At 31.4% G+C, this 25,894-nt stretch overlaps 2 protein-coding genes across 5 annotated transcripts in view; one reads left to right on the top strand and one right to left on the bottom strand.

The window, feature by feature from the left end:
- bs (serum response factor blistered) overlaps positions 1-25,894 on the bottom strand; it is a 173,819-nt gene that overhangs the window by 81,920 nt on the left and 66,005 nt on the right. For 2 of the 4 annotated variants that reach the window (XM_089703299.1, XM_089703300.1), the window contains exon 3: positions 20,847-20,882. The exons of the other annotated variants lie outside the window; for them this stretch is intronic. In XM_089703299.1, the coding sequence (XP_089559425.1) occupies positions 20,847-20,882 (36 nt within the window). The remainder of the gene's footprint in view (positions 1-20,846; positions 20,883-25,894) is intronic. 4 annotated transcript variants of the gene reach the window in all.
- On the top strand, positions 9,627-12,240 carry LOC149482800 (uncharacterized). The gene is made up of 3 exons (XM_089703316.1): positions 9,627-9,963; positions 11,324-11,442; positions 11,790-12,240. Exons 1-3 carry the CDS (start codon positions 9,735-9,737, stop codon positions 12,180-12,182), a joined length of 741 nt encoding a protein of 246 aa, XP_089559442.1. The 5' UTR covers positions 9,627-9,734; the 3' UTR covers positions 12,183-12,240.

The raw sequence follows: 25,894 nt of genomic DNA, 5'->3' as shown, positions 1-25,894 counted from the left end.
AATTAGGTTGGATATGTTATGGACACGCTAATTTTTACAAATAAATACTTTATTGATCCATTAGCATTTTTTTCACTCGGTGAAGTTTCATTTCCTAGTATGAATCTCAAAGACTCTGCAAATAATGACAGTAAGTAAACTCGTTCAATGATGATTGAAAAGTAAAGTCTGCGCAAAAAATTCCCAAATTTTCCCCTCACCGTTCAATCTCACTGATTTACGTACAGCTTCCTATCACCCGAAACCCCATATTAAAAACGCGTCAGTTTCAATAACCATATAATGTTACTACCACGTTAAATCAATGTGGTTTTATGTTTATTGATTTTGATTATCATGCGCATAAATTGCTTTTACGAGAATTGAAAAATTAACCAAAGTTTTCTTGAAAAACACCGGACAATGGGCGATTTCGATGTGGGTATGATTGACACACTTTACGTAACGTAGCATCAATATAATTTATAAAAGATTATCATAATATTTTAATACATGGCAACGAAAACATCGTAGCCTATAATAATGTATTATTTTATACACAAAAAAAAAACTGTATGAATACAAAAGTTTTTACTCACACTACAGTGTTCACGACTTTCTTTTTTCACTGTAAAGGTGCAACTGGGCTTCTTTCCTGGCTTTCTTCTTTTGTTCATTGGAACAGTGTAAAGTGTACAAAGCTGCACTGTAACCAACTTCGTAAGCCTTAACTCAACGATTTTATCTAAAACTTAGCGCTGTCATGGTTTTCATTTAGACTCAAAATGAAAACCATAACAACACTCCTAAACTATCCTTGACCGGTGAGTCAGCGGCGCCGGCGCAAGGGCAGGACGCGCTGATGATATATCGCTTAAGTAATACCGCGATCCCAAATATCAAGTGTTTTGGGTCAAAGACGACGTGTCACTTACGCGTCACAGACTTTTTATTGCACTTTGACCAGATTAAACACGGTTGTAACTTGTAATGTTCGATGAATTATCTACAAGTTAATTTTTGATTCTAATAAGATTTCCTTTTAATGATGTCATTAAATCTGATGAGCTTCTGGTTTCGTAGTTTCCGCTTAAATGCAATGTTTAATTTTATAAACTAAAACTCAAACTCATACATTTATTCCTTCAACTAGTCTTCTTTATAAGCACTTTTGCCTTATTTATGATTCAAACAAGAAGAATGTATAGAATAGCAAAATTAATAACAATTTGGATCATCTATGCTGTTAATAAATAATTAATTAAAATATTTGTACAAAGAAAACATAAATATCACGTGCAAAATATAAAAACACCACTGTACACAGTATCGTAATTACGTAATCGTTTTAATAAAAGCTATCACAAAGAACTTCTTCATACGTGATCAATATGTAAATACTATGAGTCAAATCTGAGTTACATCGGAATCGAATTACATACCTTCCGATACATGTACAAGGCTATCGTGGTAGCCATATTATCGATTACTGCTACATCTTTAATTAAAATTGATAAACAAATCTCTTTAGAGAAACTGATTTTTTAAACCTTTATCAGAAGTAAAGTTATATTATGGCATACTCTTCACGTTAAAAGGTAAAAACTATAAACACAAGACAAATAAGTATATTTCCATGTTTTAGACTTTAGCTGATCGTTCTTGTTCACATTCATTCCTCAAAATACCATTTTGATTTAAACAAATAAAACTGTAAGTTGCTTTCTTCTACAACAAATAATACATCTATTCGGATTGGTTCCCAATAAAATAGATCTACTTCTTTTTAAGTTACCATATCCCTAAGACTCTATGAGAGGAAACCGTTACGTGATTTATTCAAGATTCTAAGAAACATATAAATATAATTCACACATCGATCTTTCTTCAGGAAAACATGTCATGGTACAAAAAGGTGTCTATATTTGGATGGTACCAGCATTATATTAAATTAATACGGTCTCTGAAATACACACCAATTAAACCCTTAATGATAGCACCCCGCAGAGCACACGCTTCATGACGATCACAAATTGTCTTTAATATATTTTATTCGGCTTTTTCTTGCATTAAGTTCATTTGGAGCCGTGTCTATTTAATTTATATATGTCAACTTCATATCACTTTAAAAGATTAAAGCTAAGGCCTGAGGTAGCGTCTCTAAGAAATTGTGCAACTGAATATCGTTATCATATGAATTAGTAAACAGGCCATTTAGGAATCAAGTCCCTGAAATTAAACGTAGTCACTAAATTAGGTCATTTTACAGATCTACGATTCCTTACGCATCTATTACGACTGAGAATTTCGAACTTTGTATTACATATCTCTATATTTCTTACGGTATTACGATTGTTTATATAATTATTTTTTTTCTATCTAAAACTTATCCAGCAATATAAAATACCTAGCAATCGCAGCATAAGAAAATAATCACAATTCAATTCTTATTTTAATTCACTGATTAAATCGTATAATTAATTTTAAACATAGTATTCCTATCAGGTATCTTTGTTTCCGCGATCTTTGAAATTTTCTTGATGTTTATGGTAAAACAGGCACACTTATTTATTTTATAGCAAGTGATCTTCAAGAACATCCGTAAAACAAGATAAATTATTATTCCCTTTTTTAAATAAAACATCTAATAATAACTAATAGGCAACATTATTTTATAAAATTCCCTTTTCCGAAAATACTCCTTAGTGGTCATATAGATTTCTACATCACCTACTTTTTTGTATTAAGTAATTACCTGGTTAGGTCTATGAAAAAAATTAAAAAGCTAATATTTAAATACAGTTTACTTCGTTGGAATCGTAAATTTAAATATTAAATCAATTAACTTTAATCCAACACGTGTAAAACTGTATTGCATTTCAATTAACTTTTTTTGTTATTTAAGAAAATCGATCTTTTGTAATTTATGTTAACTGCATTTTATGGGTCGAATCAAAGGCAATCTCATAAATGGTTTATGAGTAATACAATTATAATGTAAAAATGTTAATAACAAACTAATTTACAAAGTTACATTAGAATATCGCACCTGATACAGAAGAATTAAATTCAAAGTAATTATTGCAAATAGATGTACTATTAATTGTTATTCTTATAACTGAGAAACAAAAAAGCTGCAACAAAGGTTCCAGTCATTATACAAATTTTTCTTATTGAATTGATCGACTATTATAATAATAATGTATGATTAGGACGCACCTAATCAACTTTTTATACTAGATAAATAGCACTGTTAATTATTAATTGGATTGCATGCTTATCAGCTTCTATTTCTGTTGGCTTCATTTATTTCTTGATATTTTTATAAGTAAATATAATCATTAATTAATATAATTGAGCTTATTGATTCATTTGTAGTTAAATTACTACAAAAGCGAGTATAAAATCTCAGAAAAACCGCCTAACGTGACATATTTACAATGTTAAATCGAGTCGGCATTATGTAAATATTCAGAGATTTCTTCATCGCCAGTATGCTATATTATATGTAAACGGTTCCTCCGAAAGACGATTCAGTGGAAATATTTTTAACGGACCTTTTTATCATTGGAACAAACAATGAGCGCTGAGGCGGGCAAACGATGCAATTAAACAGTTTGTGCCATTTCATTTAGCCTCAAAATACTTATTGATATTCGTTATGGCCTTTGCATATTTATGCCGGAGTGCTTACCTTAAAAATTTCGATTTATTATCGTCCCTGTAAAAAGAGATCACATTTTATTCCCGCCGAGGTATTCGCGTGTAGTTTTTCGATATCGTTATTTCGTATTTGCGTACAAATTGCCTACTTTTAAATACTCGGAAGATCATATCGCGGACGGTTTATAAAATTGATTGCTTATTTAAGTCTCTCGCGATATATTAGCCCTGTTATAGAAGGTACTTATTTATAGAACTCCCACGTAAAGCTTCGTAATTTTGGACTTATTCTTTTTTCGATTTGTTAAACGTGATATAAATTTCTCCTGAAATACATATAAAAAATTTTTCCTTTAGCATACGTAATGTACAAGTCAAAAGAATCGATATTTATTGAGGTTCAAGTTACGAATACAAGTCTAAACGTACAATTTGTATAGGAATATGTCTTTATATAAAAATCTGTATAGTCAATTTATATTTGTACGATGACTATGTTCCAATAAATAATTTATGATCCACGATAAAAATTAAAAACGGTTAGCACGTTTATCGTTATTATGCCATTACATAACTCACCAACAGTTAACCTAAAAAATCTTATTAAAACTGCATCTTTTTACCAGGTAATCTCGAGATTGGAGAGCGCCAAAGAAAATTCCCTCACAAAGTAATCTTTGACATCTTTGCCGAGTAATAAGTCTCATTAGCGGTTAATTACAGATTCTGCGCAATTTTGCTGTCCACGTTAAGAATTACAACAAAATGCTCAAACCCAAAATATTTTGTGTAAAAACAATTAAAATTTAAAATTGATTAAAACGCAGCAGTAGGCAGTCTTTAGTTTTATGGCTAGCAATTTTTGCAAGCTGTAGGTATGTTCCTTCGTTGATCTACATATTTTTTATGTTTATTATTTTTTCAAGAACGCTAACACATTCTCTACGGAGACATTCTTAATACATAGCTACATGAATTAAAAATAAGCTAGCTAAAGCTAAATAAGCTGTAGGTATATAAATTAAAGGTGTTTTACTTGCCTAGACTATTTCACAATGCCTCAATGCCTCATCTATATCATTGGTTTGGTTTCCACTATTAAGAAATGCATTATGTAAGCCAAATAAAAAATGCAACGTAATCACGGGCAACTATAATAAAAAGGTCGCAATTATAGTAGTAACATACTCATACCAACAATATGCTATCACGTTTCACGAGTGAGATTGCTTGTGACTCATATCGCAGTCCCTCCTTACTAAAATCCTATAAAAATTGCACATACAAATTCTATATGTACCGAATAATGTTCATAAGGTATGACGTCATCGTCAACTTTAGTAGATACTGGCGTAGATAATACACATAATACATACTTATATCATTACTATACTGTCTGTTCAACTGGTAAGCTAGTTGTAAATGTAAAAAAATAACATGTCTTGGAAGAAGACAGATGTTATGCTTCTGTTATGTGACTCACATTCAAATAGGCCAAAAAGCTCTGAATTTTTGCTAATTTGGCCAAATTCCCACGTAAAAAAAAAAACATGTATTGTATACAATACTCCCCTAGTATTGTAATAAATTAACATTAATCTTATCGCTTCAATTCCAACGCGTAACGAGTACGCTACGAAAATACGGAACCGAAAAATGCATTTTACAATATTGACCAGTGTACAGAGTAACTACATGAGCAGATACGTAATTTAAATTTTTCTTCCAAAAAAGTATTTTAGTTATTATTGGATATATTTTTGAGCTGAATTCACATTTTATCGTCGTAATTTATATTCTACTAGATAGTTTCTCCGAATGGTGACAAATTTTATGCAAAGCGATTCAGCCGTTTATGTATGACTAGATAACATCCAGACCGTTACAAACTTTGTTGTACTTTACAGGAACCTTATTAAAAGCAAATCGATTTTCATTCATTTTTTGTTTTCCAATATGACATTAATGTTTTATTAAAAAAAAAGTTTTTAAAAATATAACTCGAAGAAAATTTGACAAATACATATATTTATCATAATACAAAAGGATTCGTATGTAACATCTGGCTCACTATTTATATACTTTAGTATCTGCATAATGTAGTCTGTGGCAACAGAACTTAATAAGCCTCGCTGTCAAGGGAGAAAGTGCACAGATTTATTTTGCGATGTTCGCGGGCCATCTTTATGTAAGTTTGTGGCTTAATGTAATTTATTTAAGTGCATCACGCTTCGCCACCGGCCGTCATCAACTTAAAAATATATTAAAACTTTTTGAAAAAACTTTTAAATTTTATACTCGTGTTCCACAGAACACTTTAAATTCAAATACATATAATAAATTAAAGCTGCATTTTATTTCTATACTCTTGTAATAGTAAAAATTAATCAAAATATGTAAGTAACTGTATTTCGTTGCAAGTTAATCACTAATGAGGTTTTCGAAAGCGCTGCAGTTTCGATCACATCTAAAATTGTTTATATTCTTTTCAATCTTTACTGGATAAATTTTAAAGCTAGTTCAGCACTAATTAAAATGGAGCGAAGCGAGCGAGCTTTTTGTATTACATATTACTAGCTGAGTACTGACCTAATTATTTTATCAAATAAAAGTTTCCTGGGGTAATCATAAAACCACATTAATCCCTGGTGGAAGATCCATTAGGTCAGAGATTCCATTTACAGGGAGTTATATGTGGAAAATGAATATTAGCTACGCAATAACTAATAAGGCTTTGACCGGATGGATTTTTAGTAATTTTATGTTTAACAGTTATTATGAAACTAAAAATTATTAAAATCCCTCATGCACTTTTTTTACTTAAAAGTGGTGTAGATGACACTAACAAGGCTTTCTTTTATACATGATGTAGAGATATTATTATTATTTTTATATACCTAGATGATGTAGAGATATTATTATTATTTTATATACTATATGTACCAGTATTTTTGTATTAGATATGTTCAAATGTATTAATTAATGATAATTAATAGTTAATAGATACCTACCAAATGAATCAATAATACTAAATGAATGTTATGTGAGCTATGTGCTCCCAATGACGAATACATTTCTAAGACCTGTTATATTGAGAGGACTCTCATATTTCATAGAATAGGCAAATTTCATTTCGATTAATAATTAAATGCAATTTGATACGTCATAAATCGAACGAACGGTGATTAGAAACCTTCCAAATTATTTTATTGAAAATGATTGATTTTTTTACATACCTACTCATATAGGGAAATAATTCTAATTACAATATTACAATGCTCTACATAATTGGCATTTATTCAGAAAAATTCATAATTATACTTCAAAATAAGTTATAAAAATTTTGTTACCCCACATAATTATCTTGTCACACTTTACATTTTCCACAAATATATAAACACACCTACATAATATATGAAGCAAATATATAGCAAGCCATCCACAACCTAAAATTGATCTAGCAATATCGAAGAAAAGTAGGGATCCGAACAGAATTTCAATAAAGGAAGAAAAGATTAAGGATATAAGTGTCCACCGACCTTATTTCCAAATGAAATGGTCCTGTTTTAGTAACCATTTCTGTATAGTTATGCAAACTTTCAAGCTAGAATAATTTGTGCTAAGTGTTGCTCGAATTCCTCAATAATTCATAATATACGAGCGTGAATGTTTGAATTTTAAATGAATTAAAGAGCTTGAAAGAACCAAGAATGTTCGCTTAGAAAATACCGGATGTATCATGTAACAACATTTATTGCTAACGCTATATTATCACACCAATGCCTCAGAGATCGATTAACATTATAGAAAAAGTGTTTTACACTTCGACTGTAACTATTTTATTGATTGATAGTCGGATAGAAAAAATAATGTAAACGAAAAGGTTTAGAACCTCTGCATTTGATAATCGTCATAATCTGATCTATTTTCGTTCTGAGAATAAAATTTGATAGCAATATGAGATTATGATTGATGTCATCTTTATTAATAATAATAATTTATCATTGCAAATATCTACAACTAGCTGACGTGTTGGACTGCAAGATTGCATGGTCTTCTTCTTAAATATTTGTGACATTTAAATATACTTAGATAATAATTTAAAAAGATTGAGAAATTTTCAAAAGAATTTTGCATTATTTTCAACTTTTTCTAGAGTTATTGGCGAACGTGCATGAGGTTCTGAGCGGGATAAATACTACATACAATATGCATATTCTTTAGAACGTGTAAAAATACTGTGCAAATTACAATTAACTATTAAACACGTAGGTATACAATTAAAGAACACAATTATAATTTGGATATAAGATATATAAAATCACCTTTGGACCCATATAAGTAAATCTTTAATTCAGTTGTCACAACCGTAAAGTAGATATTGTTTATAGTAACAGCCATCATTGGTTTCTTATGATTTTACTTTTTCAATGGGCCATTAACTATAAGTGTATGCAATAAATATTTCGTAATATACCTCTGAACCTCGATAACAGAATAATCACTTAATACCCTTAATAAACTTGCCTTTCGATTTGACCACGGTCAGTGATTTATCCAAAAAAACTTCATTTAAAACCATTAAAAATCAATTTCCATCCAGCCTCCGGCTTGGGCATGATTAATTTCTCATACAAATTGAAAAATATATACAATAATATATAAATGCACGTGGCTTTCGCTGTTATAAAGCAGTCATTTTACAGTGAAAAGTTATTCGCAAGAACGCATAAAAGAGATTTAATGTCACCACTTGAAGTATTCAATTTTTTACGGGCTCCCTGAATGAACTTGTAACAAAATGTTTGGAAATCGCAAAAAATATTCGACGTATACATTCATGATTTGATTTATGCTATGAATAATATCTGTTTTATGTGAAATAATCCCAAAATAAAAATAAAAAAAACTTTAAATATTCCAAATTATAGTTAGTATCTATTTAAAATAAAACCTACTTTTTTAAGCAAATACAGACAATATTTCTAGTTTCTAGTTAAGCTAACTTGCGGACATCCTTACGCACCCGATCAAACACGTCGGTATTTTAAAAGGGTTAATCTACTATCTCATTTAATACTCAACCATATTTCATTCACAGTACGGTTTATATTTAAGTAAAGATAGAAACGGAAACGCTATGGCCTCAGTTTGTCTTTTGGTCCGAGTCATGAAATTCTGGTCAAATAAATTTTCATCCCTAGGACAAACTTCTTTATGACTTAAAACACAGTTAAACGATGAGTAATTGCTCTTATTGATATAGAAAAAGAATTAGAAAAATTCTTAATAAATATGCAACATATAATAAAATACTATATCAACACGCATGTACATCCCTTCATTAATCATCCATAATCTATGTGCACACTGCACATGCCTTACTGCAGGAATACAGGCCGCCTGCGAAGGAAAAAAATTTCGTGAAGAAACCTACATGTCGAAAACTCAAAAAACAATATTTGATATCTGCACTTGGTCAACGTTGTTTATTATGGCCTTAAACCTCATAGGAAGCAATGTATTTTGTGTAAAAAGCCTGTCTCCCTGCTCTTAGTAAATTTTAACTTATTAACCGCTAAAGCTTGCAACATGAGCAACATCAGACGCGCCTTTTTCCTATCTCGACTATGCTCCACTTCAAAATCCATCCGGTGCAGGTCATACGAGAAACCTCGGTAACTATTTTAAAACTTTTATAATATACTTTATCCCGCGACTTCGCTCTTATATTTGCACAATATACATGTCACGGTACCTAACATGTAAGTAAATGCATATTATATCATCAATACATAGTATTAACGTACCTATACAAAAACTGAAATAATATAAGAACCATTAGAGTAAAACCTGCAGCGCAATAGTCTAGCTAGAATATGAGGCAAGATGTAAATGCGCGGCGCGGCGTTGCGCGGCACAGTTCTGCAGACGCGACGTTGCCGCGCCACGGCTCTGAGGCAAGTGTGGCAACGCCGCGCCGCGCATTGTCGATAATAATAATCTCCTGCCCGCGCTCCCAAGCGCCTCGCTCCCCGTCCCTCGCCTCAGTAAGAGGCGTATAGTCGAGCCGAACGGGTCACAATATCACAATGGTGAATAAACAAATGTGTTTAGAACTTATTAAACTATTCAAGAGTCACAGATTGCTATGGGACCCTACGAATACACATTTCTATCACAAGGAGTTGAAGGAACAGGCGTGGAAGGATATAAGTTGTAAAATGAAACTACCGGTCAACGAAGTTAAAAAAAAGATCACGAATTTACGCGGTGTACTAAGGAAGGAAAGATATAGATGCCGTGAATTTAACAAATCAGGTAACTTTTTGTTAATCGTCCTCATAAACTATGCGGATGAATATATTATAGCATTCGTTTTCTTCCAATGTGTTTGAATTTTGAGGAATCTAATTGTTTATATTATTGTTTTGCTGGATCCTTTTAAAGTCTTATCATACGGAAACGTTTTAACTTTTAGCCCATGTAATTCTAGCTAGGTACTTCTCTAAGAAATTGAAATCCGTATCTGATTATTAAAATTGAAATATTTTTCTTATTAGCTCGTTAGTTTTAGGGGTAATAATAAATTTTCTTTAGTGCTATAGTTTCCGGATTTCCTTGACATTCAGTTCAAATTAGGTTTTCTGTGAAAGAAGGATGTAATCATGGACGTATAAAAAAAGACGGACGGTATATCGCCTAAACATTGAGTGAAGCCTAGTAATGGCGGCGAAACATCCATGTGTGTGTGCCATGTTGCCATGGCAACAGCTGTCCTGTTGACAATGGCGGCTGTATTTTTTTCTATAAATTTTGCCGTAATAATTTTGGCATTAAAACATAAAAGAAATAACTTGCTTCCCTGTGGAATGTAATCCCTCGTGTTTTGTTATTTAAAATTGTACTGTTGCGACACCATTTAACCACGCAAGACGGCATTTTAAATATTTTTTGTGAAACAGTGACGCAGTTAATCAGTCGGTAGTTCACGACGTAATGGCGGCCGACTAGCTTACTATGGTGAGAGTGTGTGCGTGTTTATTGTCTTTACACGATCGCTAGCTTACTATGGTGGCTTCACGTTGTTTGTTCGTAATACGGCGTCCGTCTTTTTTTATACGTCCATGGATGTAATATAAAATTCTGCTCTAAGGTTTAAAAAGGGTTTAAAATACCAGTTTATAATTAAATTCTACGGACGTTTCCTAATTCATTTGGCAATGAAATTTTCAAAACACTAAAACTCCTGATATTATTTTAGGCTTATTAAGGGATGTGATTTGTTTTCACCCATGACAACCGACATGAAAAATTATTGTACTTTTACTGTGCATTATTTATCTAAGAGCTCTTGGATAAATAATGTATTATTATAAATTGGAATCTTAATTAACAATCTGTTTTATTTCTAGAAGGTTTTAGACCCTATTTCTTTTAACCATCGAATACAAAAAATTGTATTTTTGTGGAATCCGGGGGTTCATTGTGTCGTTATTTTTATTGGTTCATGACTTTTTAAGTTTATAATTAACTAATTCATTTGAACGATAAAAAAATAAAGTCATTAAGTATACATGGTAGATAGAAAATTAAAAAGACGTTTTGCATAGGCAAAGTTATAGTCCCTATTACAAGAAAACTAATAGATCATTAATTTAAAAAAATTTTACTTTTTCAGATGGTGTACCATATGAATCCAAATGGTTTGCATTCAAACATCTATCTTTTCTAGAAGACATAAGATATCATCTACCAATGGACAAAAAAAACGAACCTTCTTCGACAGCAACCTTAAAAGTAGGTAATTAAAAATTATTAAAAAACTAATCTAGGTATATTAATATTTAATACATCATATAAATAAGCCCCGCCACCGTCATTGTGCATGTTATTTTTATTTCCTCGTGTTTTGTTTGCTGTAACTGCAATAAAATGTAAAATAATAAATGACAACATTTTCTTTCTATAGAATTATAAAGAAACAGAGTATAATTTAAAATTGTCTACTATTTAAAAGTTTAAAATTAAATTATAATTCTCTCAAGGGATAGGTTAATTGGTAACCTATCCTCTCAATAATAATACTCGGAATAGATGATCATGACAACATTAAATACGTTTATACCATGAAAACAATTCAACAGGTGGGGAAAACAGAACCTGAATCAGACTCCAATACAGAAAATGAAAAAGAAGAAGAAGAAGCTGCTAACAACTGTGAAAGTGACATGCCTCTCGCCTCAGCCACAGTATGGATGCAAGGACATGAAACTCCAGAAGAACCACAGCAAACCACCACACGAAAACGCAAGACAGTAAGGAAAGTCATTAGACGAGCGAAGAAACTAAAAAGTGAAGAGTATTTTTACAAACCAGATAATACTTATGATGCATTCGGTAGATTAGTAGCTAGTGAATTAAGAAAATATGATAATCACACTCTCGCATACGTCAAGAAGGCCATCATGGATATTATATTTCAAGCTGATACGGGCAGTCTTCCTGCAGTCTCAATTGAATATAGCAATGAATATTAGGATAATAATATAGATCAAATTATTATGTATGTACATATGTGGTATATTAAACCGAATACAAGTCTGATAAGGTGTTTTATTATTATTTGGACAGAAATTCAAAGAAATTGCTTAAAATAGCTTTGTAATTTAGTAAAAGTTTATTTTGTTCTTGATATTATGATTCTGATTTGAATTTTTCTAAAAATATTGTGAAGTATTTGAATGAGCACAAATATTTGTATATTAGAAGGGGAAGGGAATTGGGTAGGCTTAATATAATTGTAGTCTAAATAATCATACTTGGGATCGATTTGATTTGTAGCACTACTAACACATGCTCAGCAAAAAAAGACAATCAATTATCAATAGCAAGACCGATTCCGTTCAACGATAACACTATCGAACATTTAGTCACATTCTACTAAATATTATATTATGTAGGTATGTAATGTAACATGTACCTATAATAAATTGCAGACATTTAGCAATATTTCGCTTCCTTATCGATGTTTGCGCCGAACAAAAGAGCGCAAAATTACAATCCGCAAACAAGTTCATCCGTCAGTCACTCGGTACTGCTTGACAACGCACGGCACTCGGTTTTGCATGAATTTTAATGCATCGCTGACAACATAAAAGCATCATAAAGAACGTGGAAATACGACCCCATAGTATCGTCCTACTGATTTAAAAAAAATGGTGCCAATTTACGAGCTGTTTCAGAAGTCAGTGTTGTTTGAAACGAGGTAAAAACTTACACGTTTTTTCGACGTAGGTAGTTGTTGTTTGTTAAGTTATAGTTCGTCCACAAAGCTCGCTTGTTTTTAAAATGTTTGACACATGAGCCACAATATACGACTTTCTAGTGGAAGCAACTTTTTGTGCGCCCTACTCGACAATGAAAATTATTTGTTTCATATTTTTGTTATTATCTCTTTCGACTTTTTTGGGACCGTTTTAATATAGAAAGTTTATTTCAAAAATACACAGTAAGCGAATATTTCAAATAAATTTCACAATACGCAATAATCAAATTAAAATAATTTGGAAAATCCAAAAGTGCACGCCTCATAATTTTTTTTTAATAAATATTTATTAATTATTATTTTTGTTTATTTAATAACAATTAAACCACATCGAATCAGACCCTGAAAAATGAAAGGGTTCTATTCCTGAGCATACTCAAGCGTAAGAGAAAAAAAAAGACTCGATTAGTAAAGTATTTCGGTCGCTATCGTGTTAACAAGAAAAAGGATCCGCACATACAGACACACGGACGTCCAAGACAGAACTTTTTTAAACTGTTTTTTAACTAGTTTAAATAACAAAAATGACATCAAAAATATCATGAACGTTAAAAATAGTGTTTTTTCTTAATATGTGTGTGTATGTATTATCTTACAAGTGCAATGTATGATACATAAAGACATTTTAAGTTTGAAAAATCAGATGTTTTGCGCGAAGTGACAGTAGTACCCACCTCAACGCTTCGCTTATGAGGCGTGCAATATAGTATTGTTATCGTATCTTTGTCGAAGATCCCGTGTAAGTGTATTTAGAAGCTAGTAATGTTGAACATGCTAAGCACAACAAAGTGCTATTGAATAGAACGCGCCGTTATTCTAACATATAATTACTTTATTGAGTCGTAACAATAATTGAGACATAAATTACTATATTTTCAACACTCCGTCCGTGCTATGATCTTAGATAAACACACTGGGGAAAGGAGATAGATATATCGACTCATTATTAATTGGAAAGAGATAAATTCATTTACCGGTTATCTGTTTAAATCGACAAAACAATTAGCAGTTTTAAATCGTCATAAATCTTTTATCGATACAAGCGAAATTATGCTTTGTTGCTTTTCATTTAGAGTTATATTCGTTAATTGAAAAGGTGTAGAGAGAAATCTAGGAACAGATTGAAAGACTGAGTAATAGACGTAAATGCGCGTGCGCATAGATTTGAAAGATAGTGTAGTGTCGGTGTTAATTTTATAACTATTATGCAGGATATTTTAAAACAAGATAAACTATTAACAACTTATATAATTTTGCATAAACTTTATTGATCATTGTTTCATGTTAAACAAATAGAAGATATTAATGAGACCTCGTCTTAAATTTGAGAAATCAAATAGATGTTTTGTATTAATACTCGCATGCGTAATATATTTTTAATGCGTATCCCCGTGTAAATAGATACAAAAAAATGGTTACGCTAAATACCACATCGACAGTACAAGCCCCATCTTCACTCGACACTTCCTACCATTTGTTCTATCAATCACTGGCTCTCATAATAAAAACTTGTCGTCATATTATAACGGATGTAACACCACATGTCACTGATTTTAGCACTCTCGCGCAATTCTATCAAAACTAAGATACCGGATACATTATATTATACTTGTTATAATAATTGCAAAATATTCGCGAAAGATTTACGCAGTACCATCAAGTAGACGTCATTTATCACGATATTTAGAGCCATGTGATCCCTATTTGGGATCGTGTTTTTTTTTTCTTTATTGCTATCTCGGTCTAGTGTATAGGGGCATCTCTGTCTAATGACGTCACACAACGGTGCAACCGCGCGGTCTAGACTTCAACGGTTAAATGCATTTCTGGAAAATTTATAGCAATGTTTTCTTAATACGTTGTACAATATTTTCTATCCCACATTCGATTTGGAAAAAGTCGACGCTGCAATGTAACTTCAAAACATCTTGTATAATTTATTGTTTCACTATGTAGGTCTAATGTGCGTTATTGTATTCATTTGTTAGTGGCCATTATTATTCTACTTCATGACAAAGGGTAGATCATTAAACGGTCATTACATTCACGTAAATTTTTTACATACAGTTTTAAAATATGTATACGTAATTAATAAAATTTGTTTGTAGTAGGTACTGTTACCTTATTCATTAATTAAATCAACAGATCTTATTACGAAATAAAGATAATACATAATTGCGATGTCCTTATACTCGATCGATATAAAGTAAATGGACAACTGACAAGCGATCGAATTTATGAATTAATTGTTAATTACATAATTCGGTCATTTTGGCGCTACCGAATTTGTTAAAAAAACGCCTTCAAATAACTGAGAGACAATTATAATTATTTAAGGATAACCGCTTGTCAATGTCGAATTCTTTTAAATAAAACTGAACTAGTATTTTGCCAATTAATTTCAATTTATGAAACCAGAGTAATGTTAACACGATACTTAATCACATTGAGGTTAAATTTAAGTCAACTTTTAATTAGGCCTAGCATACTTCAAAAAAAGTTTCATTCTTTAATACGTAACCCAAGTTGTTCTTAAATAATTTGAGGGAACATTAACATTCCGCATATAAGCCATATTTGTCAAAAAATATTTTGTTAAAACCGTTACTTACTAAACGATACCACTCTTATCTATCTTTTACAGTCAGAAAAAGGTTTTCACGCAAAAATTACACGAAGGTGGGCAAAGTTTCCGGAAACCCATCTACCATCTCATAAGGCACGGAACGGGACTATCCAGTCTCGAAATCTTCGAGGGCATCATTCGAATTTAAATTTTTCATGATATTGAGCTTTATAAGCGCATCATGTGTCTGATAACTCTGATTAATACCTGAGATGGATCTCTGACGGACTGGTTGCAACGGTACTTACACGGTGACTTACGAAATTGCTTTTCCAGCTTTGGATTATTGCACTCCGCGATTTAACGCTTTTAATTTCATATATATGTAAATGTGTGTTAAAATAAATAACAATAGCACATGGTTATGGTTAAAATTCCATAGTGTGAACGAAAATGTAGAAATTAAAATAAAATTGTAAGTATTAAACATTCTAATGTTTATATATTAATTGATGCAACTCGCCATAAATTTATTCAGCCATTTTTAAAATACTGTTATTGAAATCTATACATTTTGCCGAGCTCCACAATAAAATTCATACTTAATATTCTTTAGACGTCGCAAAGTTTCAATCGAGTTTATATTTTACACAAAATTGTATAATAATATTGCGTAAGATCCCGTTAATGGGAGTTATTTCATAAAACAAATGGGCCCAGGGTGACGTGCAGCTTGCTTCCTTCAATTAAATGTCATCAAAGGTCGACTAAAAAGTGCTAGTGATATATTGATCCGGTTCCACTTAGCTCCTGATAGAATACAATTTTAAAGCAATTTATTAGATCTAGATACTAGAAAAAAATTACGTGCTAACTGCTAAGTCAATATGCGATAAAGCTTAACTCTTACGACCCGTGATAGTAATTACTCGTGATACGAAGAACAGGGAAAGAAATCGCATTAAGAATAATGTTAAAAAGTTGAAATGAACAAATATAATTCAATAGTTTTGTCTAGAACGCATATTTTTTAAATTACAATGTAAAATTTGACAAGCAATAGGTATCCTTAATAACCGCTGAAACTACATTTGGTAAAGCCCAGACAATCAATACACGAACAGAAATAACTTTATTATAGCCAATAATATTTATTACATTGTAAGCACACCGTAAAACAGAGCATTAAAATTAACTGCAGCGTATATGAAATTATATGACGCCCTAGGGCTGCAGTTAGAATTAAAAGGCAGTTACGCACACAGCCGTTATCCGAAGCCTGCACAATTTGTGTACACACGACACTATCGCGTGGAATAGCTTTCAATACCATTACAAGCCTCTTTACGAGCTTTGAATAAAGGATAATGCGAACATTGATTGGCTTTTATTTCGATTTAAATTATCAGTTTTGTTTTCATCGATGATAACACTTGATTTATAATACCTACTGCATAGTCATTCCGGTGTGGGGTATCATTAGTACCGGTCAAGTCCTTTAGAAATTAAAGCTTCTTAATAAAATTATTCTTCTGCTACTTCTGAATACTTCTGAATCACAAACGAAACACTTATATCAATTAATTAATACAATTCTCTTCTGTATTAAAGAAGTTTCAGCATAAATTAATATTACTTAATTAATTTAATTTATTACGTAATTAATTTATTAATATTAGCAAATGCCAATTAATTACTTTTACCCGGAAAAAAAAGGATGTCATTAATTTCAATTACAAGCTAAACAATGTATCACTCGAAAGAACAACACAGGTTAGAGACTTGGGTGTTATTCATGACATTAAACTTACGCATAACGATCATGTTGAATTTATTATACAAAAAGCGTACAAAAATTTAGGTTTCATACTTCGGACTTGTGATGCATTCACAGATATCTTATGTTTAAAAGTGCTGTATTTTTCGTATGTGCGAAGCGTACTAGAATTTGCGAGTCCGATCTGGCGTCCCTCTTATCGCTGTTATATTGACCGCTTGGAAAATATTCAAAAAATATTTATTAGGAAACTTAATTTTATATCGAAGACCTCTTGTGCTAATTACCTTGAAGGATGCTCTCTCCAAAGGATCAATACACTCGAACAACGGAGAGATATTATCGACATGATGCTGCTTTACGACATAATGCGTAATAGACTGGACTGTCCAAATATTCTCGGTAATATATCACTACAAGCACCGTCATTGCGAACAAGGCATTGCCAACTATTAAAGGTTCCCCTCGCTTCAACCAAACACCTGCAAAATTCTACACTCTTCCGTCTACCTGATATTTACAACAAGAAATTTTCAAGTGTTGACATATTTCATCTCTCCCGTAACAGTTTTAAAAAAGCAGTAACAGACATCACCAATTCAATAATTTCTTAGTTTACCATACACATTCTCACCACACTACACCATTATACACTACACACACAGTACACACAATCACACATCCATACCAAACATTCTATAATGGGTACGTTTTCCTCTTTTTTGTATACCATGTCCAAAAAAAAAAATATATTAATTTTTTCCACTTTGTCATTGTTATAATTAATGTAAAACTACTGTCACATTAATTGTCTTATTATTGGTATTCCTTTTTATTGGCGTATTGTTTAGTTAAAGTTAATTATAAATATTGTAATACAAATAGCTGTAAGGAATCTATGTATGTAAAAAATAAAATAAATAAATAATAAATAATCATCTTAAAATTCGTTTATTCAATCTTCTATTACGTCTACGCCACAGCTAAAAAGCTCAAGCAGTTCAAGCCTTTAATATTTTCACGTTTTATTTTATTAAGTACATTACTCACACACAACATACAGAACAACAAATATATGGTGGGACAATTTGAAATTTGTGTCCTATTTTTTTACTCCCAACAAAAATAGTCCATAAAATTCTGCGACTGCGTAAGTGTTTATTGATGACGGCGAGGTGACACTTACGTTTTCTTACACTCCACACGTGAATTATTTATACAATTACTGGCAACGCGTGAACGGACGTAAATTACACTTTTTGTCTATATTTGCAAACGAATTCAGCAATTTTAAGAAAAAGCAACAGTTTAATAACGATCGATGGCGACTTCTTCCGTCTAAACTGGAACCACTATTTTTTAATATTTATCGATTCGATAACGTGTTGGCAAATTATATAAAACGGTGCTCTGAATTCTTTCTCAGTAAAATATTTTTAAATGCATAAATGTAAAATAAAGGTTTTGATCACACTTGCACTGGTAAATTCCGGACACCCCATATAATTGTGAACGTGACGAAAGAATTATTATAAAATACAAATATTATAAAGAGGAAAGGTTTGATTTTTTGTTTGTTTGTTTGTTTGTATGAATTGAATAGGCTCCGAAACTACTTGGCAGATTTGAAAAATTCTTTCACTGTTGGAAAGCTACATCATTTCTGAGTGACATAGGCTAGGTTTTATCCCGGAAATCCCACGGGAACGGGAACTATGCGGGTTTTTTTTTGAAAACGCGGGCGAAGCCGCAGGCGGAAAGCTAGTTATAAAATAAAGTACCTAAATGAAAATTGTCTACCTTCTCTTAGTGAAATTGTTCTACTTGCTCATCAAGAACATCTATGTATATTTAAGAACGGGGAGCAAAAAAACCTTTACTTGAACTTGAAGCGTTGTTGAAAGACTTTCAAACATCAGCTATAAATAATAACGTAGAATATTTTCGTCTCTATTTATTCATATGTGAGAATAATTTTTGCTTTTAATTGATTTATCGCATTAAAATAAATTTAATGCGAACACGTATTTAATTTTGACCAATTACAAACAGAAACGAAACGATACAATTATATAAAAATCAATTTAACAAGACATAGGTATTTCAAATATTAGAAAAGATGAGCTATAAATAATCTTGTTAAAGATAATTGAGAATTATTGCGTAGTGCAGGAGCGGCGTATGGCGCGATTCTAACGCGATTTTATATGAAGCTGCGAAACGAGCGATTTTGGTAGCAAGTTTGGGGATTTTTTTATAGAGTCATACATGTCTTAGCTTAAATGAAAATTATTACTTGTACTCGTAGTTCTTGTATTCTAAATGAATATATATTTATAACAATGGCTTTTCAATGACTCATGAAGAATAATATGCTGTATGAGTCAATACGTAAAACTGAACACAAATTACTACTGACAATTCAAACTTTAAACTTTTTGATAAGTCTTGCAAAGGTAACACTTTGATAGTTTTAAACAAACACGAGGAAATAGAAGAGGCATCACCTGATATAAAAGTGATAAGCGGGGCCCATATTCATTATGCACCCTCGGCGCTAGGGGCAAATTCAGTATGTTCTCGGTCTATTTTTTAACAAAATCATTACGCTCATAAAGTATCGCTATTCTTAGAGCCCCTAGCCAATAGTTCGTACCGTGTAAAGGTAGCGCGTCGGGCTAACATCATTTGTTGAATTTACGATGATGTTCTTATTGTTTATAGCTCAGTTTGGCATCATTGTGATGCTGAGATTAGGAAGTAGGTGAGTCCAACTCCATATCGCGATCGAATTATTATTGAGTAATAAATTTCATCCTCGTTTTGTTGTTACCGACAAAATACTGGGAATTTTATTTCGTTCATGATGGTAATTGAATGGAATACCGAATAGTCGATTTCATACGATTACTCGTATAAGTCGTAGTAAAGCTGAGATTGTGTTATTTCTGGGCTTGCTTTAAATATTATGTCAAAAGGAAAGGTCGTATTTAAAGTAAGTTAAAGCTTGCATATTTAAACAGACCCTGTGCTAATCAATATTAACATTCTAACTTTCTGCTCTAGAATTATTTTAGCCAACTTTTAAATGATTAATAAAATGAAATAAATATCTTAAAATAATTAAACAGACCACTTGATAGATAGACAATGAATATACCGAATTTCAAATACGAACTATTGTTAGCTACAATACCTACAATTGATTGACTTATTTTACGTAGTTCAAGGATCAATTTGTGACACAATACAACGAAAACACGCGAAGCATTTAATAAATTACATAAAATAAGCAAGCAACTAGGGATCTAGGTGATATCTAATATTAGTCGTGATAATGACTAAATTGCACGATCTCTGCGCTTCATAAATCATTTTAAGTCATTTACTGGTTTTGAAATAAGAGCGATTAACGTGACTTATTAACTTGAGAACTTGCTTTTATTTTTCATACGATCTATTCGCAAGATACGACTTGGATATATGAATAAAATAAATTTAACATAAATATAAATTGTTGAAAATTTACGTACCTTGCATCTTTCCTTATCAGAAGCTTCGCCCAGAACCTGTCATAGAGAAGAAGGGTTAATTTAGAGGAAAACATGCATATTAGAAATGTTAAAAAGATCCATCCATTGTAAAGAAAAAGGCATGAGGCGTTAAAAACGTTAATTAGTACATTTGAACAGGAAAACAGATAGATAAGACTTATAAATGTATTCTAGGAAAATAGCTCCAAAAGGATACATTTGCCTAATAAAACCAACCACAAATTATGAAATAATAATTATTAATTATTATATAATATTATATATTATTAAATTAGCTAAATTTGGTGACCAGTTAATAGAAATACATTATCAAGAACAATATATTTCTGAAGACTGCAGTGCACGCCGCTTTTTATAGAAACACCCAGCTGAAATTATGAACTGCCGCCTTGTTAATGACGAAATGCTGTATAGCTGAATTTGATAATATAGCAAAAGAAGATTAAAATCCCACCATCGATCGTTCCAATGTTTCATTAAAAGTATCGGATACATTGTCGATGGATTAATTCATCGCACACGAAACTCTGAAAGCTTTATATATTGGTTTAATTTTTGCCGATCGTAAAGTACTTTTGTCGTATTAAACGTTGGACTGTAATTGATTTTAAATTGTTTTCGACCGAATTATGACTATTGAATTAAATGTATAATAATATTTTAAGAATATTGCATATTACATGCTGTGCTCGTGTTCATTTATAATATTTATTCGCAATCCCCATGTCGAATTATTGGCTGGGAGTGTATATCGTATTTTATTGAACGTCATTGAAAATATTAAATAAACAGTATGAATAAGAGTGTTATGCAGTCTCTTGAGAATAGTAACAGTTTCATTCTTTCGCAAACTATGTGAAAATGAAAAATGAAATTAAAACTGCTGTCAAAATGTACAAACGATAAACAATAATTGTACCACCACCTACTACTATTCAGAAAATTTTCAGGTGTGGATTTGAAACTGCTATCAGCCTTAGGTGAGCAACCCGTTGATGGACAACAAATTTTTACATTGGATAATTAATAATTTTCTTATTACAAATTATTAGGCAATACCACATTCTAAACAACACAATGCATATTTTTCGATAAGCTATTCATCTCATATAGTCCATCGTAATACAGGTTTTGGCCCTTTGTGCTCTGTGAGAGCTTCATTAATTAAACATTATTCATTAAGATAATATTGTATAATAGTTGCTGCTGTCCTGCGTTACCTTGCTACAATTATCGCAACAACCCGTTTAAATCTTGCGACATATTCGATGCATAATTATTTATAAAAATAACTAGAAATTGCGCATTCCATATGAACGGGAAAAAAACATTTTTCATTGATACATTCGATTTCTACAATAGGTTTACAATCTAAAATTGGACTATTTTTCAAACAATATGGCGTTGATTGTACGTTTAAATTGTTATTGTTTGTCGAAATTTATTAAAACCTTTTGTTTATAACATGGTCCAATTATTGGTGTATAACAAAAATGTTTTGTGTATAGGACACATCAATTCAAAATTGTTTCAATGATCTTTTTACTTGTGTGCAGCATTTTATCGTGCTAAACCTGTAGATTTTCATAATTTTACTATTTCCAAGATGTTGACACTTGACATAGGTCAAATACCTATAAGATTCATGAGCATTATCATCCAGGTACCATTTACAAACTTCTGTAAATAGTACCTAGATATACAGGGGACTAGGCATAAGGCAGCAAATAATTTATGCACCTACCTATAAAAATTTGTCTAGACATCGGTGGCAAGGTTGTAATTAATATACTTCGACAATTATTATTGTATATTTGTTTCAAAATAAAACAGTAATTTAATAACAAACAATTATGTTCATAATTATATGAATAAGTCATGGTGTGCGTTAATTATTTATAACTCCTGTTGATAACCTCGTCACCAGGACAGCAGAAGACGTCCATAAAATAATTATAAAAACCACTTAAATAAACAACATGTAACAGTTAAAATTCAAATGTAATTGCTCTTTATTGCCTCTCAAAGCGAGAACAGCTAAACAACCGTAAAACGGGCATTATCAACTTTAAGGTTGGTCTCTGTGAGTTTTTAGTAACAAATGACACTATTATGTAGTCTAGATAAAATCTCGGAGATTTGGGCGAAGCGTAACATGTGGACAACCGGTCTCGCGACCCACTTGCTATGAGCGTGGACCTTGGTAAGTGCGCGCATTTTAACGCGCGCCTGCTATACACTCTACTGATCCATTCCACATTTTTAAACGCAAAAAATTCAATTTTGAAATTCACGAACATTTTTTTTTATAAAAAAAATTAGAAAGAAACATATAAGACAAGCTTTTGCGTTTTATTTAATGTAATTTATAGATTGCATTAACGTCTGAATAGAGGACGTACATCTTTCATAAAATGAGGCCTGAGTAATTTAGATTAATCGTATTCAATTGCGATAATACAACAAAACTTATATGTCTCATATATAATATATTTTTTTATTTATGTAGTTTGGAGTTTGGACGTTATATCGATGCAGATGTATGTACTATTTTCTGTACTGATGTTTGTTTTTTAATTTGTAGAACCTAATGTACTCAAATATTTTCCATTCCATTAAACCAAATTATTTCAAACATATTTCTTAAAAACAACAATAGGTACTACGATACCAAAGCTTTTAATGTAATAAATTATAAGTTTTGGTATCACAACTTTGGTGTAAACATCCTGTTTATTGCTATAAATTATTTTGATGTCTCTTTTTACTACACCCACCAAGACTTTGTTCTCCATTATATAATTTTTTCGATTTTAGAAATTTTGTAATATTTAGCGAACTTATATTTATTAATTCGATACTTAATATCCTGTTATATCTGAATGCAGCACTCAGAATATCTACTTACAAATACATAATATATGAGTGTATGAGTATAAGAGCGTATACGCACTATGCGGGTAGCCGCATTGCGGGTAGCCGTCCGGCTGACCGCAAGCACAATTATGTACGTAATATTCATTTCTATGCGCACTGTGCGGTCTGCGGTAGCCGCATCGCAGTGCGCATAGAAATGAATATTACGTACATAATTGTGCTTGCGGTCAGCCGGACGGCTACCCGCAATGCGGCTACCCGCATAGTGCGTATATACGCTCTAAGAGTGGCTGACAATAACACCCTGAACCTATACACAGATAAAAAATTGTCTAATTCACCACTAAAATGTGTGGATTTAAATAAATTCTCTTACTGGATGAAACCTACAATGCTTAGACAATAGCTATTAGTCCATTCACGAAACGACAATACCAAGTCCACTGGCGACACTAAGTAGGCATGTATAAGTAATTCACAAACAGGAAATGAAAATCACTACATCAAGTGGAGTGGCTGTAATTGCTTTAATTGATACACCTAATGATTTGTTTATGTTTAACACGAGACCCATGTTCTAGGTTTCAACGTGCACAATTTACATTTATTGACTATACATTAAAAATTTTAATTTAACATTGTACAACATACTTTTTCTGGTTAGAACCTTTTTGGGGTAGTAAAAAATAAGACGACTCTATTCAATGTAAGTACCCTGGGTATAAGAGTGAAGCTATAACTCCTTTTCTGCAAAGGATAAATGCTTTATATTAGAATATTCTCTATTGTTATAAATTATAATGGTAAAAACCACAGCCTTAGCGAAAATACCTGAAGGTTATAAAACTGTTTACTAGAGCCTAAAACTGTTTACTAGAGTCTATCTACAAAATATGACCATTGAGATAACGTAAGATTGCGAGCACCATTGGGAATCCTTCGTAATTAAAACTAGGCAATTTCAAAGAAAAGCAGAAAAACTCAGTGAAATTAAAATAGATGCTTCGTTGGCTGAAATTAAGCTCTCAATAACGCAAGTGCTTTGAAACAAAAATTCTGTAGTAGTGTTTTATCTTTATTGAATATTTGATAGCTCTAGTTTATCATGGAATGCAAAATAACAACAAACAAGGGTCAAATATGTTTATTTCAATTCACATAATGACGTAAACAAATTTAGCATTTAGTGAACTTTGTCCGTGCAAATATAATATAAAAATTATAATTAAATGGCATGCTTTACCTAACTGCTAAATGCCTAGACAACAAAGGCAGGTGTTATATGAATAGGCTAACTAATTAACATAGACAGGTATTGAAAAAAACTGACAAGCTCAAGCAGACTTGCCTGAGGGTTCCGTTGATTAAAACTGTCGTATTAATTTATAAATACATTTAGGAACTAATTTCTACAATGCTAGTATGAAATATTTATTACGTTAATATAAAATCAATTAGTATTATATCGTATAATAATAATGACCATCATCAAATAGAACATAATATAGATATTAATTTGTTAGTATTGGTGATTAAATAAAATCGGAACTAACTCAGTTATAAGTGAATTTCTCTTTATTATAATTGAGAATTAACATTAAAACTGTTGCTTTTTAATAATATGTGTACGCGGAAAATATCATTTGATACTAACACCAAAGCTATTGAAAAAAAATGTTTACCTAACTATCTACCAATAGAATGAGACAGTCTACAAAATAGAATGAGATAGCAAAATAAAATAAATATATAAAAATAAGTCAGTGCTAGACTCAAATCTGTAAATAAAGCTTAACGAGACATGGTAATAAACATCAGAAAAAAAAACTCGCTAATTAACCACTTTTAATATCTCCACCTGTGAGAAATACGGTATTCTAAATTAATGCATTATATTATTATCTCTTCCAGCCTCTACAATTGGCGTATCAACGTTAAGTATGTGCATAATAAATATGTAATACATAAACTTAATAAATAGAATTCGCCATATGGCATCGTTCTTGGGGTATTTACTCAAGGTGTCTTTTAATTTACGTGTTTGTTTATAGGCATATAAATGTCTCAATTTTAAATCAAAACAAAACATTGACCATTTATATACCTATTTTAAAAACAAAGCTGAATGAAAAATCAAGAAACACAAATTT

Source organism: Colias philodice, chromosome 14, assembly GCF_061535455.1.
Source record: "Colias philodice isolate Cphi_HAF_F1 chromosome 14, ilColPhil1 Martin Lab GWU primary, whole genome shotgun sequence".
NCBI lineage: Eukaryota > Metazoa > Arthropoda > Insecta > Lepidoptera > Pieridae > Colias > Colias philodice.
This window is presented reverse-complemented; position numbering and strand designations above follow the sequence as displayed.

What these genes read in the sequence shown, in the direction of transcription:
- LOC149482800 (XM_089703316.1), top strand. Translation starts at nt 9,735, where the DNA reads ATGGTGAATAAACAAATGTGTTTAGAACTTATTAAACTATTCAAGAGT. An exon ending in CCGTGAATTTAACAAATCAG is followed by an intron (nt 9,964 to 11,323) that starts GTAACTTTTTGT and finishes TTACTTTTTCAG; the next exon opens with ATGGTGTACCATATGAATCC. An exon ending in CTTCGACAGCAACCTTAAAA is followed by an intron (nt 11,443 to 11,789) that starts GTAGGTAATTAA and finishes ACAATTCAACAG; the next exon opens with GTGGGGAAAACAGAACCTGA.